The sequence below is a fragment of the Hydra viridissima genome, unplaced genomic scaffold (genome assembly GCF_058129835.1).
Source record: "Hydra viridissima isolate aposymbiotic clone 2 unplaced genomic scaffold, HvirCarnegie_v1 scaffold_12, whole genome shotgun sequence".
NCBI classification, from domain to species: Eukaryota; Metazoa; Cnidaria; class Hydrozoa; order Anthoathecata; family Hydridae; genus Hydra; species Hydra viridissima.
In genome coordinates, this window is record NW_028324311.1 from 1,627,662 (window position 1) to 1,639,346 (window position 11,685).

At 29.6% G+C, this 11,685-nt stretch overlaps 1 protein-coding gene and 1 long non-coding RNA gene across 6 annotated transcripts; one reads left to right on the forward strand and one right to left on the reverse strand.

Annotated features, from left to right (window-relative positions):
- Nucleotides 1-1,243: 1,243 nt before the first annotated feature.
- Nucleotides 1,244-5,693, reverse strand: LOC149880688 (uncharacterized). 3 transcript variants are annotated; one of them, XR_016445816.1, is made up of 7 exons: nucleotides 5,595-5,693; nucleotides 3,697-4,830; nucleotides 3,234-3,539; nucleotides 2,658-2,897; nucleotides 2,272-2,369; nucleotides 2,080-2,184; nucleotides 1,244-1,604 (listed from the first exon to the last, which is right to left on the reverse strand). It is a non-coding gene; the product is annotated as an uncharacterized LOC149880688 (long non-coding RNA). The 3 variants fall into 3 exon arrangements; XR_016445817.1 differs by lacking the exon at nucleotides 5,595-5,693 and adding an exon at nucleotides 5,449-5,567; XR_016445815.1 differs by lacking the exon at nucleotides 5,595-5,693 and having other exon boundaries at nucleotides 3,697-5,303.
- LOC149880689 (uncharacterized) lies at nucleotides 5,461-11,363 on the forward strand. Of its 3 annotated transcripts, none has more exons than XM_090069399.1 (4): nucleotides 5,465-5,586; nucleotides 8,722-8,790; nucleotides 9,752-10,286; nucleotides 10,874-11,363. In XM_090069399.1, the coding sequence occupies exons 3-4, from the start codon at nucleotides 10,093-10,095 to the stop codon at nucleotides 11,124-11,126; spliced, it is 447 nt and encodes a 148-aa protein (XP_089925525.1). In that variant the 5' UTR covers nucleotides 5,465-5,586; nucleotides 8,722-8,790; nucleotides 9,752-10,092; the 3' UTR covers nucleotides 11,127-11,363. The 3 variants fall into 3 exon arrangements, with proteins under 3 accessions (XP_089925527.1, XP_089925525.1, XP_089925526.1); XM_090069400.1 differs by lacking the exon at nucleotides 5,465-5,586 and adding an exon at nucleotides 5,781-6,707; XM_090069401.1 differs by lacking the exons at nucleotides 8,722-8,790; nucleotides 9,752-10,286 and having other exon boundaries at nucleotides 5,461-5,586.
- Nucleotides 11,364-11,685: the final 322 nt, after the last annotated feature.

Sequence of the window (11,685 nt, forward strand, 5' to 3'; positions counted from 1 at the left end):
TTTTTTTTGCTCAATTTTGACATATGTTGACTTTGTCTCTACTGTTCAATTTTTCATTGCTTTCATTATGCAAACCAGTACTTTAGACTTTTTTTTCGTGTCTTGTCTAATCCGAATATTTCGCTTGTTTCGGTTTTTCAAACAGCTCAGTGGTATGCAAATTATTGCTCAAACGTTAAAAGCAAGTATGAAATTGATGTTATTGCCCTTGTTAGTGATGATCCCCATGGTAATATTTTCCACGCTCATCTATTATGCTGAGAAGCTAGATTACTTCATACTATTTCTTAAACAAACACACACGCACGCACACACGCTCATAATGTAAATTTTGTTTAAGTTAATAGTTATATTGAATTATTAATTATATTAAAGTTTTTATTTAGAGTGCAAACAAAAAATTGTAAAATAGTTTGTATTTAAAACAAAATTTTGTTTAAATATAAATTATCGTACAAGTTTATAGGGCATTTTAGTTTGATTTGAAGAGTAAATTAAAAATTTCGATTTTCCCTATTAGAATGTAAAAACAATCTCAAACTTAATTTTTATTACTGAATTTGGTTTTTATTATTATGGCGTCCAATGCCACATTAGAAATTAAGTTAAGTAGAAAGAAAAGTAGAACTTTTAAAGGGTCGAACCATTTACTGCATAAACATCTATGACCTAATCGTCTATAACATGAAGAAATAGGAAATAATTGTTTGCCAGAATATTTAATTCCGTTCCAGGACAGGTGGAATAATTTATGGTCGAAGCAAACCTTATTAAAATTTGAATTTTTCACCGGCGCAGCGTTTCAGATTAAAATAGATTAACCATAGGACAACCGATAATTTCAAGCAGCGATTAGAATACAATTTTTACTTGTAAGAAAATCTCTGGACAAAATTTATCTTTTAATTTAACCGAACAGTCATAATCGATTTTTTGAAGAGTTGTGATCTTAACCGAAAATTTCAAATAAAACAAATATCAATAATAATGTTTGGCTGTTAAAATTTTTTTTTCTTACGCGTTTTTTAAAGAGAAAGCATCCCTTTACAGATTGTAAATGATGCAACTCAAACAAAAAAACTGGCAATTAAATGCCTTAGAATCAAGTATTTATGTGTCTTCAATCAAACCACATGGCATTACAGGATGCCAATATTTGGAAAATTGGCATTTTTTTGATCAAATGGTATTTTATGGCCTTTTAGCTTTATTTTGGCATTTTGACACAGAAAAATTTAAATTCTTGAAAAAATATTTATTTCGGAAAAAAAGTTGACATTAATTTTTACTCCTCAAGAATATTTATGGATAATAAAAAACACCTTTTGACTTCCAATCTGAAGATTAACTTCTTGATTCCATTGATGAAATTTGTTCAAAATAAAGTGACGGAATCATTTTGAAACAATCGCGATATGAAAATTGTCATTATTTTGGCATTGTACATTCACTCTTTCGGCATTTCACATGTAAAAAATGCCCACTTCTACGTTTGAGATATTTCCAAGCCGCATCATAAAAACTCTCGATGCTGGAGCCTTTTAATCCAAATGCTATTCAGTTGTAGATTTTTATACCACAGCCATTTTAGTCATAATTCCATTCTAAAAATTAACTTTGATTTTGAACAGTTTACTAACACAAAATCTAAAAGAATTTTATTACACGGTAAAAAATTTTTTTTTATCACTCGACTCTAAAAATCACGGTGCATAGGAACATGCTCTAAGACCTATCATTTGAAAACATTTCCTCATTCAAAAAATGTCAACGACAACCTTTTTTTAGTGGGGGTCTGGGGAGAAATCACAAACTTTAGGAGAGTGCTCAGGAATTTTGTTGTTCAACAAAGTAACTAAGAGCCATGGGGCATACTCAAATTTCTAGTATGTTGATACTGGTATCGAATGAGGATGACTTGCAAAAAAATAGGATAACTGGAGCTAAACCAAGCCCAGTTATCCTATTTTTTTGCAGTTGCTAATTGTTGACAGTTGCATAACAACTCATCACACGCGTTGACATAACGAAACTAAATTTTAACTAAAGTAAATTAAACATCAATATATTTATAATTACCTTCATAACACGGCCGCATAGTGAAGTAAGGATCAGTTCCTGCAAACTTTAAGACCATTCAAATTTATTTCAGGGGGCAATTTTAAGCTTCGCATGGTTATAAATCTTAAACGAAAAGAGATTTTTGATGAAATTTGAAATCTGTCGGTGAATTTTGATCTAGTTTATGAAAAAATAAAAAAAAAAATTTACGATTAAAGGAGACGTAGTTCTAGGAAGGGGACAGTTAGGGGTCGGGCCGGGCTTGGTTTAACTCCAAAAAAAAATTTCCAAAAATCTCTGAGACATTTCTAAAAATAAAAAAAAAATTAATAAGTATAAATATTATGTAAATTAAAATTTACATATAACAATTTAATACCTTTTGTCATAATATTATATTATAAAATTATAACTTAAGGTATAAAAAATACTACATGTAACAGGTAATATCACTAATATGTTAAATTGTATAAAAATTTGTACAACAACAAATTAACAAGTACTACGTAATTAGCGTACTTAGTAATAGTAAGTTAAAGTATTAGTATAAGTACTATTATACTAAGTTAAAAAAACATCTATAAAAATTTACTTACTGATCCAGTTTGTTTGCAATAGCTTCTGCAGTATGGCGTCCAGAAAAGGGTGACACAAAAATAACAAACATCCGGTGGTTGAAGTCTTCATTGATGAAGTGGAGGGTGATGGCTTGATAGGCGTCATTATTCCGACTTTGCCACATGTGAGAAGAAATGGCAAATCCAGGACTTTTTGGCAACTCTTTCTCCAGAACTTGATGCACTGCTGCTTTCACGTTTTTATAAACTAATGGCAACCTAAAAGAAGAAAAAACAAATAAAAAAACTGTTGTTTATACTAATTTATAGTTATTTAAAAAAACTAAAAAAATAAATTGGCGTGGATAGGCCTAGAAACTAACAGTTTTAAAATTAAAAAGGGAGGTACTAACTTACTAAGAAACAACAATAATGTAATAATGGTGTCATGAGACTTACGGCGTCATTTTCTTTGCAATTAAGATTAAGGGTTTGGAATTTTAAGTTTGATTTAAAACTCATACAAATTCTTTAAATTTGTTTCCCTCTTAAACCTAATGAAACCATCCCAAAATTATTTATTTAACCAAAAGAACAATAAATTATATATCTTACTTATAACGTGAGTATGTTGTGGCAGACTTGATAAGCAATTTGGGTTGAAATAAGCAATCAGATCCCGGAAGCCTTTATGCCCAACAAGGCTAAATGGTAAGTTGCATCTGGCTAAGAACTTTGCAATTTCCAAATCACCTCGAAGTTGATCTCTATCATCTTGTGGTTTGTATTTTAACCAAGCATCAATCTTTTTGTTCTGATTGCCCTTTGATGGACTGCCCAGTTTTCTTTACTTTACTCTTCTGTCCATGACCAGGGGAACCTTGTCTCCATGATCCTTTTCATAGGACTCATCATCGTCATCTGTAAAATAAAAAAAAAGTTGTAAAATTTTTACATTACAATGTACACGCTGTAAAGCGGCTAAAGCCTGCAATACATTGTAGTATTTAAACTTTGAACATTCTAAAAATAGAAATACTCAATTTGAAACTTTTTTTTCACAACTGTCATATAATACCTGTTCAAACTCATTAAAAGCAACATCTTCTTCTCTGACTTGTCTTGTTCAATCTGGGCAAATTCAACTGGATGCTTTCTAAAAAGATGGGACCTCATCCCAGAAGTGTTATGATCTGCAAACTTGACTACTGCCGGTCAGAGCTTGCACTTTGCTTGGACGACTCTTTTACCAGCTGCACTTTGAGCCACCTTTTCTTTAAAGAAGTTCCAGATTTCTGTTCTTGGACGCGGCATGATGCTGGCAACTGACTTATAAGATCAAACTACTAAACTAAATAAGAAAAAGAATCTTTTACTTCACAAAAAAAAATTTAATCTGTACAATAATACAGTCCAACTAGCCACTTTGACTCCCTCTCGAAAACTAGTCTTTTCCCAAAAAATGGCAACGTTTTTTACTACAAAATTTCTATCGGACATTTTAAATAACTGATGTTTCAAATTTTACAACAATATCAAGTAATTAAAATAATATTTCAAAAATTTATTTTTTCTTCTACTACTTTGAACAACCTGTAGCAATAAAAACACTGGGCAACAAAAAAAAATTTCTTTTTTGTATCTTTAGCAATTTTATTTAAATTATACTAATTTTGGGCTGAGAAAAAAGAAAATGACAACGAAAATTTTTTATTAGCTCTAGTTTTTGAGATATAGAACAGTAATAAATTTTTATTTCAGTTAATTTGCAACAGAGCAATATCACATAATTTACACATTGTAATAACATTTAAAGTACATTTGTTTTTTTTTTATTACAGATATATTCTAACAGTTTTAAACAAAGAAATCATGATCATCAAATTAATAGGTTTAAAGATGATTATGGGGTATTGTCACGAGATTGTGATCTTTTTACTTAACTTTTGTAGACAAGTTCTGGAGCATCCCTACACACAAACCAACAGTAATCTCATTTCAACGACTCTGATACCTTTGTTCTATTACAGAAATAACTTGGTGAAACCTTTCCCATGTTCATCACTAACAGCTCCACAATTGGGGGGGGGGGGGAATAAGTCTAGGTGTGAGTGGAGGAAATGAATCTTGAAGGAACTGTTACATCCAAGTTGATGGTATTTTTGCAGAAGTACTGTTACCAATTGAATGTAGCTATAATCTCGTTTGTTGCCTAAAAATCCAAAAATCACTCCCTTTAGAGCCTCACAAGTTTCCTTTTCTGGCCCCTTCAAAACTTCATCAAATGCAGGATCCTTCATAAGATGACGTATTTGTAGCCCAACAAAAATACGTCATCTTATGAAGGTTCCTGGGAAGCTTAGAAGTTTTTAAACGGACACCTTAACAAAATTTGTTTCATTACAGAGAATAAAATTGTTTTTATAAAAAAATATATAAAAATGAGCCTATGCTAAATTTTTGGTGTAAATTTTAATAATCTTTAGCCTTATAATTATATGGTTAAAGATGATTAAAAATGGGTTGAGCCAGCTCCCTTTTCTGTTATATGAATGTTTCTTCTTATCTAAAGCCTTAAACAAATTTGCTTTTCCAATAATGAAAATCGTTTCCATCTAAAATTTATTTCTGTTCTGAAATAACTAGCCAAGTTAGTTCCTTTCAATATAATTTTTTTGTCGGTTACTTATCTCTCTAACTGTAATTCTATACGTGAATGAGCATATGATACTTATGTTTATCTTTAGGTGTCAACTGCATTTTACATTTACGCAAAAAAAAAAACAAGTTTAGGTGTTTACATATTGCAAGTTAAAAGCGAAATTTTTACATGTCACCGAGGTAAACTTTTTTGTAATAGAAATCACCGCGGTATTACTATAATTATAACTGGGTTGTTTTCTATAATAATCATAAGACAAAGGTATCCTGTTCAAATGGAGATACTGACCGGATCGAGCGGAGCAAGGTATTTACCTCTTTATTTTAGATTATGTACAGGGAAGTTTTGGAAGATTTCAGATTACATGTGTTTAATGCAATAATTGTTGTAATCTGATATAAACTTGAAAAAGCGCTTCATAGAAAAACATTGTTTTCCTAAGAACAGCTTTAAGGTTATTTTAACATACTAATGCAATGAAGCATACAATTTTTATCATAATTGTAAAATAGACGACGGTTAAAAGCTTATCATTAAGATTCTTTTCTACAAGGAATTTTAATTTTGCGATGAATTCCGTTATATTTAACGATGGCATAACACGGAACCTTTATTGTTTTTTGAAAACGTTCGTTTAAAAGTCCATAAAATTGCTATCAATGCGCAAGATTTTTCAAAATACTTGATAATACATAAAATAATTGGGTTGAAATAAAATGATTAGGCATAAGTTATACTTTAGAGAAACAAGTTATGGTCTAATTATTCACCGCAGACAATAATTTGTCTTCAGGTTTAAAATTCACAAGTTTATGTCAAGTCCAGAGCAGTTTTTGCTGAACGAGTCGAAAGAGAGACAAACGTTAATCTTTGATAATTAACAAAACCTGTTCAGAGAACCATGGGCTTAGAGGTGAAAATAATGAACTTGAAAATAAAAAATGACTCCGAGTTGAAAATCAAAACACTAAACGAACATACAAAATAAAAGTCATTTCTTTTGCCCTGATTAAGAAGTCATTTGCGGACATCAAAAAAAAAATGTCAAGAGACATTTTTTTAAATATCCGGAAAATGACTAAAGAAGAAAGCAGATTATGGGAGAGAAAAAAAAATGAAAAAAAAATTTTGAAGTCGAACTTTAGGAAAGTAAGAGAAGGTTATAAAGATGTTGCGAATATTTCCAAAGTCTATTTAATGTTTAAAAGGTGTTTAGTGAGAATAATTTTTAAAAAAGTTTGATCCCATGTAAAAATATATTTAATTACTAAATATAGTTTTTTAAATACATTTAATTACTAAATATAGTTTTAAATACATTTATTTACTAAACATATATTTTAAATATATTTAGTAAATAAAACTATATTTAAATAAAACATTTGGGAAAACTAATCACTTACCATAAAAGACAAGAAGGACGAGCAGTAAGTATTATTGTGATATGTATTTGTGAATAATGATTTATACGATTATATATATTTATATATATTTTTATGTATATATATATAGATAGATACATATATATATATATATATATATATATATATATATATATATATATATATATATATATATATATATATATATATATATATATATATATATATATATATATATATATATATATATATATATATATACTATCTCCTGTTTCGATATATATATATATATATATATATATATCGAAACAGGAGATAGTAAATCGTTACTATTTTCAATTTGATTTTATTGTGAAAGCCTTACACCAATCTAAAGTGTTAAAGGTCGAACCATACACGAATCATACGCGAATCATACGCGAATAAAAATTCGGCGAGGCACACTCACATTAAGGACAAGTTAACGGAAACATAAGAAGTTAAGAGAAACCAACAAACGCTCAACAAAAAACCTTAAAAAACATAAAACAAAAAAAATTCAAAACAAAAGGCTCTCCAAGGAAGACATCACACCTCCCCCCGTGACATAATGAATGAACCTTATTATTAGCATGTCTTAAGGTCGTATTAAAACTTGTCCAACTTTCATACGCATTTTCTCAACCTCAGCCTTTTATCGTTAAAAGTGAAAAGTTTTATAGCTTCCTTTTTTTGACCAAATATTTAATCAATAGCTGCAGATGAGGTTTGATTTTTACTAATAGCTCCGGGTTTCTTGCGGACAGTCTAAATCGTTTCATTGGCAAAACTCTTCTCTCTTGACACAAAATTAATATTGTATGAAATGAAAAAAGACGACTCGTCACTTTATACACGTCTCTGTCACGTCTCCACCCTGGTAACAACCTCATCAATGCCTTTGTTCTTTTTAAGCAATGATTAAAAGATCAAGTTTAAAAAGAAATAAAAACAAGTTTGCTGTAATTACTCTTCTGTCTTGTTAAGTAAAATAATAAAACCGTTCTTTTTTTAAAAAAAAAGGTGCGCCCTAATAAGTATGCAATTGTTTGAATTGAATTTTTAAAGGAAACTTTGCCCATTGTAAAAATATGTTTCCATTGAAGTTTTAAATGAGTTAAATTGAAATGGCTTAAAATGAGCCGGTTTTTATCCAGATGAACGTGTTATAACTAATACGATGATATAAAACACCTCGGATCGGTTCATCATGTGCCAATGAGAACAGTTTGTATATTAAAAGCAGCTTGCATATTAAAGCAACTGGTTTACAATAAAAATGTCATGGAAGTTGTTTTTTGTTACGATTTGCTTTTCGTTGGTGAGCTCTATTGTGTTCATTTTGCTGATATTTTGTGTGTATCTTCTTGGAGAAAGCCATTTTGTTTATTGTTAATATAGTTAATAATAAAACGTAACGTCTTTGTTTCACCTTTTCGTTTGACATTAGGTTTTTGCCGTACCACCCCAGACAGCCTACGAAACAGGGCCAGAATTCCGGCGAACCATCGCACGCCGTGACGACTAGATTAGTAACGGGCCAGTACTGGCCCGAGTCTGGCATGCTTCTGGCGAGTAGTCGTACGCCATTGCGATGGTATTTGTTATTGGGCCAACACTGGCCCGATTGTGGCTTCTACAGAGTTCTGGCCGAATGTCGTTTTGCCAAAACCGTCATTATTTTGAATATTTTGTGCGTCATCCATGATGATTTTATAGACGCGAAGCCAAATGCTTACAAGATATATTTCGCAAATTTCTTGCTTTTGCTGTTTTTTTATTATGCTATTATTACAATACGTATTGTAATATTAATAGCAAACGAACGTTTGCTATTAAAAAAAATGTTGCTTTTTTGTGAAAACGTATAGTTATGTTGTAATTAGAACTGCAATTGCTACATCCTAACTCTTGCAGTAGTAAATGCTACTGTAAAAAGTTTAGATGTCTTATGATGTAAATAATGTAAATTTCACTTGTGTTAGTACATATCGTTACAGTAATTTTATATAAAGGTTAGCTATGTTTTTATATTAAACAGTTTGAATAACATTCATGCAAGATTGATTTAATAATAAACAGAAATGATCAAAGAAAAGGCTATTTAAAGGTTAGAAGATTAAGTATTAATCACAATAACTGTAAGATAATCAAGTTTTTAAATAGAAAACTTTTTTATATTATTTATATTTATATATATGTTTGTGTGTGTGAATATATGTGTGTGTGTGTGTATCTATTCACACATAAATATATATATATATATATATATATATATATATATATATATATATATATATATATATATATATATATATATATATATATATATATATATATATATATCAGGGTGTTAACTAGCCTGATGGCACCGCGTATAACGCGGAATTCCCAATTTTTCAAAATTTCCCAAAAGTTCATAAAATCATTTAAAAAAAACGACCTTTAATTAACAGAATTAGATTTTAAGTGTTACGCAAGAAACGTAGAAATACTTAGTGAACGAAGAAAATAATTTAGTTGATCGAAAACAATTACTTTCTTTACAAAAGAAAAAGCGTAGCAAATCATTCAATTCAAAGCCATTTAAAAAGTGTAGCAATTTATTCAAAAATAAAAAAAAGCTTTATTTTTTAATTGACGTCAGTTGTTCTTTAGATTTTTCATTTTGCTTGTTTTTTTATTCGTGTTTTTTTATTTTAGACTCTTTATTTTAACTAAAAAATTTTTAAAAGAATTTGAAAGAATTCTGTATTTACAGCCAAACACGGCTATTGTAAATAATCGTTTAAACAAAAAACTTTTGCAAGGAATGACCTTTTTTTTTTTTTTTTTTTTTTTTACTCGTTAGCCGAAAGCAAATTCCCAATATCATGATAACGCTGTATAAATATTATTCCTGGGTAACACACTGATATATATATATATATATATATATATATATATATATATATATATATATATATATATATATATATATATATATATATATATATATATATATATATATATATATATATATATATATTTAAACAATGAAATCATAGATTAAAGTTAAATTTTATGTTCAGATGCTATAAAAATAAATCATTTAAACTCGGGAGCATCAAGCGAAGTGGTTGAGCGTTGGCCGAAGAGTATTTTCAGCATTCAGGAGATCAAAATAGTGGACTAAAACCACGGAAAGAACGAAAAAATTCGTTGAATTAATAGAACTATTTCAATCTATCAATATCTGTACATTAAAATTATTTTTGTCAATTTGAATCGGAATGAATTTCAAAAAATATTTATTTTTGTATTTGTTTTTGTGCGATATCACGTTTTCTTCAGAAATGGCTAATAATAGCGTGCTAGTGTATGTATATTGTTTAAGAGTAACGGGTCAGTGCTGGCAAACGATCACGGACGAATGCTGAAAAATGATCCTGGGCCAGTGCTGGCTAGCGATGCTGGGCCATTGGCCGTTTTGACATTGGGCCGTAATCAATTTCCGGCATCGCGCTGCTGTGGCAAGCGGAACTGGGCCAACATTGGGCCTCTAACGGGAGGCTGTCTGGGACTTTATAAAGAAGATTACGATGAGAATATGGATGACTTTGAAAGGTTATTTGATTATTAGAGAGCAATTAGATATACAAACATGCGTTTATTTAATATTTTTATAAAAATATACTTAGCTATATATAGTTATATTTTACAACAAATTCCTTTTTCGTTTTCCATTTTTTATTTTTTTTTACACAGTTTTTGCATGTTTCTTGGTCAACGGTGTTTAAAATTATTTCTTTCTTTTTCAATTTTTCAATGAAAGTTTCTTCAGCATAAATATGCATAGAAAATGCCTGCTTCGACTAATAACATAATCTAACAATTATTGATGTTGTCTGAGCAGCAGCTGGATGTAATTCTCGGTGCTGAAACCCTTTCTGACATCAGTTTTTTTTGTATTATCTTCAGTTCTCTTGCAATATGACCTCAATTACACTTCAAAAAAAAAAAGAAAAGCCTAAGCTAATACTGAACTTGTGTTTAGTTCAAAGAAATAAAACAGAAACTAGTTCATATAGACAATAAATTGTTTCAGTTTTCTATTTGATTTTGAGGCTTTTTTTAAATACTTTTATGACAATTTTTATTTCCTATTTTCTATCACGACTATAAAAATGTAAACTGCATTTTATGTTTTTAAGAGAAAACCTGGTCCGAAAAGAGTTCCCCTTCAAAAGTTACGAAGCAGCAGATCAACCAGAGCATATTGGAATGTTAGAATACAAAAGAAACACTCAACGCTTTAACAAGGAAAAATTAGCGGAGGAAGATGAGGACATCGATGATGTGTTTCGAAAAGAATTATCCAACATAGGCAAGCGAAATCCAGGATCATCAGGCAGATCGAATAATCAACGTTCATATAACAAACGAGTGTCATCCTATCGGTATTAATAAAATTTGCATAAGAATCGCCCAACCAAAGTTACACCACATAGTCTTAAAAGTAGTATACAAAGCTTCAATTTAGAAGACTGAACAAAGAGAAAACGGGAGAGAGAGAATTAATTTCAAGAGCAATCTTTTTTTTTCATATATATTTTATTTTGTAATATTTGTTTTAGAACGTTTCCTAATTTCGTATGGCTAATCATAATATCAGTTAACAATATTATCATAAATTTTTTGAAACTCGTTATTTTTTTATAATCCATCCGCCAATATCGCTCGTTGACGTTTTTAACATGCCTCGATTTAAAATGCTTAATAATCTATTAATAGCAGATAAACTGGACGTTTTTCATGTTCAATAGAAATATTTAGTGTTGAAATGAAAGGATGTGGTAAATTATATTGGTAGAACTTATTCAAATGTTAATGCAACCTTTGACTTTCATTTCCTTTAAATCTTGTCTTTATTTTTGTAATTTGTCAATTCATTAAAAAATCTTTTTCTAAACATTGAGGTTAATAATGATATGTTTCCTCAAAAATAACCACCCCTCCGTCTTTT